At 38.2% G+C, this 8,047-nt stretch overlaps 1 protein-coding gene across 1 annotated transcript; it reads right to left on the bottom strand.

Moving 5' to 3' along the window:
* Nucleotides 1-6,093: 6,093 nt before the first annotated feature.
* Nucleotides 6,094-7,259, bottom strand: LOC127092358 (uncharacterized). Its single transcript, XM_051031217.1, has 2 exons — nt 6,764-7,259; nt 6,094-6,677 (listed from the first exon to the last, which is right to left on the bottom strand). Exons 1-2 carry the CDS (start codon nt 7,257-7,259, stop codon nt 6,094-6,096), a joined length of 1,080 nt encoding a protein of 359 aa, XP_050887174.1.
* Between the last annotated feature and the right edge of the window lie 788 nt (nt 7,260-8,047).

Below are 8,047 nucleotides of genomic sequence, written 5' to 3'. Positions count from 1 at the left end.
AAAAAAAATCCCCAAAAGGGTGTAAACCCTACAAAACTCACTTGTCTCAAAGTTGACTCAAATCCCTCTCAAAACGCAACCCAAGAGTAAAAAGCCATTTTCAAACACAAAACAAAACCACAAATGTCAAGGAGTTTGAGTCCAAAATATTACCAAGATTGTGGTGTCAAAACTAGGTTATTGTTGTGTTTGGGTTTGAGAATGAAGCAAAAAACTTGGAAGAGGGTGGTTATGATTGTTGTGGTAGAAAAATGGAAGGGAAGAAAGTTGTATGTTTATGTGGTGGTAGTGAATGATTATGTAAGTGAAGGTCACAAGTTTGCTACTGTTTTTGTTGTGTGGAGATTGTGGATTTTTTACATGGTGGTTGGGTGGTTCAAAGGAGAAAAGAGGGTTTGGGTGAGTTAGGGTTTAGGTTGAAAAGAGGGAGCTTGAATGTGATTTGGACAGAGGTTTTGTGGCTTTCAAGCTTGAAAAATGAGTGGGGATATGTCTCTATTTATAGAGGAAGCAAAGGGGTTGAAGTGGGTGAACCAAAAGGTCCTTTGGGTAAAAAAACAGAGCCATTACTGTTGTCTACGCAGGTGTAATCGGTTACCATGATTAGGGTAATCGATTACACAATCCAAAATGGCCAAAAAATCAATTTTTGGTATGTGTAATCGATTACCATGATTAGGGTAATCGATTACCCAGTCCAAAAAAATCAATTTTTGGTTTGGGTAATCGATTACCATGATTAGGGTAATCGATTACCCAAATTTTTTTCCATAACTTTAACCGGATAACCCCAGTTTTTCCCGGGTGTAAACATCATGCCTTGAGTCCGTGTAATATGTATTTGGTTATAAAATTGTGATGATGAAATAATGAATGCATGAATGTGTAGTAGAGCCATGGATCAGATGAAAGTTTTATCGGGGTAGGGACAAAATTGGGGTATGACAGCTGCCCCTATTTAATTACCTTGAACCAGAAAGTATGAATGACAGCAGTCTTCGTGCATTCACGGTGGAGGATAATTAAATACTTAAAAGACCCGAATTTTGTCCTTTGAAATGTAAGGAAGAAATACGGAAACAAAATGCAGTGAGAAATATAGTAAGAAAAGGTTATCAGAAGGTAAAATAAAACAATCAAGACGACTCTCTGGGAATTATCAGAACAACATCTTGGATGCCATGATCGAGATGTTCCAACAATAGAACGATACCTCAATGGTATCTAATACTTTTTTGAAAATTAGCAGAACATTGTCTCGAACAAAAAACACAATATTCTCTGGGGATCAACGGAGCAGTTTCTTATATGGTATAATCGAGATATTCCAACAAGGGAATGATACCTCAATCGTATCTAAGATTCTCCGAGGATATTAGAGCGGTATCTTGAAAACAAAAATGAGATTCTTCAAGTGAATGAAGCAGTATCTCAAACAGACAAATGAGATTCTTTGGATAAATGAAGCAGTATCTCAAACAGATAAATGAAACAGTATCTCAAACAGTAAAAGTGAGATTCTCTGTATCGAGTCGAAGCAACATCTTATATGATAGAATTAAGATATTCCAGCAAGGGAAAGATACCTTAATTGAATCTAAGACTCTCCGAGGATATTAGAACAGTATCTCTAAAAAAATCTGAAAATGAGACTCTTCATATTGATGAAGCAGCATCTCAAACAATAAAAGTGAGATTCTCTGTATCGGGTCGAAGCAGCATCTTATATGATAGAATTAAGATATTCCAGCAAGGGAAAGATACCTTAATCGAATCTAAGACTCTCCGAGGATATTAGAGCAATATCTCTAAAAAAACCTGAAATGAGACTCTTCATATTGATGAAGCAGCATCTCAAACAGTAAAAATGAGATTCTCTGTATCGAGTCGAAACAGCATCTTATATGATAGAACTAAGATATTCCAGCAAGGGAAAGATACCTTAATTGAATCTAAGACTCTCCGAGGATATTAGAGCAGTATCTCTAAAAAATCTGAAATGAGACTCTTCATATTGATGAAGCAACATCTCAAACAGTAAAAATGAGTTTCTCTGTATCGAGTCAAGACATCATCTTATATGATAGAATTAAGATATTCCAGCAAGGGAAAGATACCTTCATTGAATCTAAGACTCTCCAAGGATATTAGAGCAGTATCTCTAAAAAATCTGAAACGAGACTCTTCATATTGATGAAGCAGCATCTCAAACAGTAAAAATGAGATTCTCTGTATCGAGTCGAAGCAGCATCTTATATGATAGAATTAAGATGTTCCAGCAAGGGAAATATATCTTAATTGAATCTAAGACTCTCCGAGGATATTAGAGCAGTATCTCTAAAAGAAATCTGAAATGAGACTCTTCATATTGATGAAGCAACGTCTCAAACAGTAAAAATGAGATTCTCTGTATCGAGTCGAAACAGTATCTTATATGATAGAATTAAGATATTCCAACAAGGGAAAAATACCTAATTGAATCTAAGACTCTCCGAGGATATTAAAGCAGTATCTCTGAAAGATAAATGAGATTCTTCAAATAAATGAAGCAGTATCTCGAACAGACAAACGAGACTCTTCAGATAAATGAAGCAGTATCTCGAACAGACAAACGAGATTCTTCAGATAAATGAAGCAATATCTCGAATAGACAAACGAGATTCTTCAGATAAATGAAGCAGTATCTCAAATATTCGTTTGTTGGGGGATTTTTTTTGAAAAGACTCCTTTTGAGGGAGATTTACTAGAAATGTTATGCAGGGGGAAAAACTCATAAGAGACTTTTTAGGGTAACCTCTGCTTGGGGAGCAATGATTTGTAAAGAAAAATGTTGGGAATATCATTATTAATCATAAAGTTTGAAAAATGATTTGCTGAGGAGTAATCCCACGAGCATATGCAGGGTAATAACTTCATTTGGAATGAGGAATGTCCAAGATATACATGAATGACCTTGGATCCTGATATTTTATATTTGATTTTTGTATGATGTCCCACTTTAGGTGGGATTTCCATGCATGGGATGACGCATGGGATGTATGCAAATATGCAATTTGCTGGGGATATTTGGTTGTGCATGTGGGAATGCGACTGGGTAATTGGACGTTTTTGTAGGGTTTAATTCTTGATTGCCAATGAGGTTGGGCTTTAAATGGGAACTGCCATATGAGAATTGGTGAAGGAGATTGAACTGTCAGATGAGGACAACACTTGAAGGATATGTTACCAGACGCGAACTGGTGAAAATAATTGAAATGTCAGACGGGACTGAATTTATTTTTGTTTGTCAGACAGAAACTGATTTTTAAAGTAGGCTACCAGACGAGAACTGGTGAAAATAATTGACTACCAAACGAGAACTGGTATCGAAATAGGTGACCTACCAGACGAGAACTGGTATTAAGAGATAATTTACCAGACGAGAACTGGTATTCGGCAAATGATTTGTCGTACAAGAACTGATTTTTGATATAGTTCGCCAGACGGGAACTGGACTTTGGAATAAGTTGCCAGACGAGAACTGGACTTTGGTGTCAGATTTTGTGTTTCAAGGCTTTTTGATGTCAGGTTCAATGTTGTGGGGTTAGGCCCGGTAAATGATATGATATGCATGGTTTTATGGTAGAGAAAAGCGACATGACTAATGCATGGGGAATATTTATGCAATGATTTGAAGGCTTTCAAAATGCCCCTGCGTGGGTATTGGAAGAGAAGGTTCTTTGCAGAAAGGCTTTTGTCTGCCAAAAGGTTATTGGATGGGGGTGATAGTATGATTCCCCGATAATCATCTTGAACTCTGCAGTTGATGACGTGTGAAAAATCTTTTTGCTTGAGCAGCTTGAAATCATGGAGAAGACTTGCTCCTATGTCGCCCATCTTGCCCCAGTTAGTTGGGTTTGTGCAAAATGTTTACCTCGAAAGGATTTCGAAAGTAATTATACCATAATTTGGAGATGGCTTGCCCCAAAGTTTAAAGTCATGAAAATATTTTTCCTTGAGTAACCGACTCTCGGAGTGGTTTACTTTTATATACTTTTGAGGTAGCTTGCCCTAGTATGAGCGTTGAAGCGACTTAACTCACCCTAGATGAACATGGAAGGGGTCTGCCCCTGGCCAACAGAACCTCTAGGTGATCTGCCCCTAGTTAATAGAGTCTTGAGATGATTTGCTCTGGATCAAATGATTCTTGAAATGACTTGCCCCTAATTAACAGATGTTTGGAGATTGTTTAAGACTGGCCAATTCTTGGAGTAATCTTCCTATGATCAACTGATGTTTAGGTGGCATGCCCCATATTCATAAGTTCAGAGGTAGTCTTGATTATGATAAATGGTCAAGCTTCTCTGATTTCTCTTTGTTGAAATTTCCCTAACGTCAAGTACTGACTTGCAGTTAAATTTTTTTATTCAGAAATGGTAATTTTAATGCGATACTCATGCAGGTTTTGAAAAGAATTATTATCTAAATGATGTGATAGTGTGTGACGAGTGGACCATGAGTCCAAATGTAATGCTGATTTAGAAATTTAAAGTGTGAAAGACAACGAGAATAATGACATTGATGTTGAATATTAGCAAATCTTTAGGAGTTAGTTTACGCAACTTTGCTGTAATATGCTTTCGAAAATAACCCTACTTCAATTAGGTCTTTTGAGGGTTGTAACGTGGCTTGGTTCATGGTTATTGAAACAAAAGGATATAAGGCTCAAAGTTTATTTTAACCCACCACTTCTTCATGATGATCTCCAATCCTACGTTCAATTAATTCGACACACACTCACTCTTACAAGATTTCAGCAGTGTAAGATCTTTTTGAAATGACAGTCACTTTATTTTGCTCTTCATGGATATTGGTGACCCTTTGATTCTTGATATGGTGGTCACTAAATCTTGTTCTTATTTTGTTGAGGGTTTTCGTGACCTCCTTTGATTTTTTGTTTTGATCCCTAACTTTTGTATGGACCGCTTTTTGAAGCTTTAGTCCATCGGGATTGCCCCGGTTTTTGCCTAAGTCTCCTTTTGGGGTATCGACTTAGCGGATTTTTTTATTGATTCCCTTTTTTAGAATGTGACTGCCAGGTCATTGGTCATTGAAGAACAACCGTCATAACTTTTTGATTTTTCAAGGTTCCTTCGACACTTTAGGATGTGTGCGAAGAATGGCATGTAGTTGATCCACATACTGGATATTTCATCTTGTAGTTTGAATGCATAGTCAGATTAACTGAACACTACCCTGCCCCGGGTTAAACATAAGGGTTTGTATATCCAAAAGAAACACCTACTTCTAGGCTCAAAGTGTTTGACTAGGGATTAACTCCTTATCTCTCCCGTGTTTGGGAATTTGAAACAATGCATGTACATTATCAACAGGATTTTATCTGAAAGCATATAGTCAGCAGTTATGGGTATCTAGTTTTCATCATCCTCCCTCCAATCTTTGCTAAAACAAAAATTTGATAAGTGAATAGGAGAAATGTTTTTTTTATATCAATGGAAAAGATGAGTGAATACAAAAGGATTCGTTCAAAACATGTGTCCTTACTTCATTAATATTACCATTAAAGACAACAAAATTTTAAAAGCAAGTAGCATTTAATCAACAAAAAAATTACAAATGCAAATGAAAACAAATCAGTCCAATGATTGCCAGTGTTGAGGATGTCTTCCTGTTTGAATTACTTGCATTAGGAGATACTCTATGAAATCTTTGAACTCATTCTGACGAGAGGTTAACGTGCACCAATAGGCTTCCTTCTGAAAAGGATATGTACCTTTTGTCGATTAATTGTTGCACTTTAGCCTTGAAAGCATTGCAGTCTTCAGTTGAATGCCCTATTATTCCGGCATGATATCCACATTGCACATTAGGATCATATCCAGGTGGGTATGGTTTTGACAATGGCCTGAGAGACTTGGGCTCCACCAGTGAGCTTTGAATCAGATATGGCAAAAGTTGACTGTATGACATAGGGATTGGATCGAGAGGAGCATTCCTTCTTTCCAGATTGTTTCGAGGCCTATGCTGGTTCAGATGCTGATTCTGATATCCTTGACCACGAGATCTTTGATTTGTATGAGGAACAATCCATGGTTACTTGAATGGTGTTCTAGGCCTTGCCGGTTGCCTATAAGGATAACGTGGTGTTGGAAATGGTGATTGCTGAGAAGGTGAAGAACCATAAGGTCTGGCTGGTGCATCGTGAGAATACCCAACATCTACCATAAATGCATTTATTTCATCATCCTCTTCCTTTTGGGAATCGCTGAGGGATTCTGTCTCGCTAGCTTGGTTGCTCGAGGCGTCTTGGATTCTTCCACTTTTTAGGGCACTCTCGATGTGTTCTCCAATTGTCACTAAGTTAGCGAATTCTGATGCTGCACTGCTAATCATCCTTTCGAAGTATGGACTTTGCAGGGTGTCCCTAAATAATTCCATCAATTCTTTGTCTAAGAGAGGTGGCTCAACGCGAGTCGCTAACTCTCTCCATCTTTGGGCATACCCTCTGAAGGATTCATTGTCTTCCTGAGATAAGGCTCTTAGCTGCATGCGGTCGGGAGTTATGTCCATATTATATTTGTATTGCTCAAAGAATGCGTTAGCTAGGTCTAACCATGATTGAACATGATTCCTTTCTAACTTCATGTACCAATTAATGATGCCCCAATTAAGCTGTCCTGAAAACAGTGAATCATTAGTTTATCATTGTGGGCATGAGAGGTCATTTTTCGACAAAACATCACCAAATGGTGCTTTGGACAACCATCCCCTTTGTACTTCTCAAATTTGGGTGTTTTGAGTTTTGCGGGTATAACCAGGCCAGGTACCAAACACATGTCTAAAGCATTCAGTTCAAGAGTATCTTGTCCTTCTACGGCCTTGAGTCTTTTCTCTAACACGCAACATCTTTTAGCAATCTCACCATCTTGTGATTGTTCAGCATTAACCACTAGGCTTGTTCCATGGGAATCTGGCACGGAGAATGCAAAAATGTGATACTCAACAACATCATGACGTGAGGAATCTTGAACAACATGATGTTCTTGTACAATAGAGTTATCAACTGGGGTTCGCACAAGCTGAGGTTGGGTAGGACCATTTACTGGAGCTGGAATAACATTCTCTACGACTGCAGTCTGCTGAATGTTGTCCTCCCTCTTTTCTAAAGCTATCATAGCTTCCACAAGTTGGTCTAGCTGATTTTTCATCGAGTCCACATCTCCTCTCAACGCAATATGACTTTGCTCCAACGGATCCATGATCTTTCAAGAGCTACTTTAAGTATGATATTAGTATCGGGAAATCAACTGCAGGTTATGGACGAAGGATGGATGAGTTTTTTGGTATTTATTTTTTTGGTGAAAAATGATTTGAAATGTATGATGATGAATGCAAATGTAATGATATGTGTATGAATGTAGTGACAGGTTAAAAGTGTTTTCAGATATATCAGAATAACGGGTATCTCTGATTAATGCAACCCCATGGGTAGGCTCTACAGTTGGTAGGTTCCTAGAGTCACACATGTTTCTTGAGGACGTCACTGCCGTGACGAAGACCTCGTCTAGGTGAGGTCTTCATATTGTCCCAACAAGGAAGGCTCTATGGGGATTCTACTACATGACTCTCGAGTCCAGGGTTCTAACAAGGTTCTTAGAGTCATAGATTGAGGTTGGACATATTACTGTAAGATAGTAATACGTCCAAGGGATCTCATCTGATTGGGGTTTTCATATTAATCCAACAAGTCTGAAACTTTTTAGGTAAATACTACATAACCACCGGATATAGTGGGTTAAAAGGTCCCTAGAGTCATTGATCTAACTTGAGAATACTATCGTCGTGACGAAAACTCGTCGGGTAATAATATCTCAAGAGAATCTCCTCTAGGCGGGGTCTTCGTATCTTCCCAACAAGGAAGACTCCTTGTGGGCGTCCACTACGCAACCACCAACTTAATCTTATGGTTTTTCTCAGACTCGGGTAGAGAGCCTATCTCACAAACCACCACTAACAGATAGCCCCAAACAAGACATAGCCAATAAAT

Source organism: Lathyrus oleraceus, chromosome 1, assembly GCF_024323335.1.
Source record: "Lathyrus oleraceus cultivar Zhongwan6 chromosome 1, CAAS_Psat_ZW6_1.0, whole genome shotgun sequence".
In the NCBI taxonomy this organism is placed as follows: domain Eukaryota; kingdom Viridiplantae; phylum Streptophyta; class Magnoliopsida; order Fabales; family Fabaceae; genus Lathyrus; species Lathyrus oleraceus.
The sequence above is the reverse complement of the archived record's forward strand: the minus strand, read 5'-3'. Positions and strand labels throughout refer to the sequence as shown.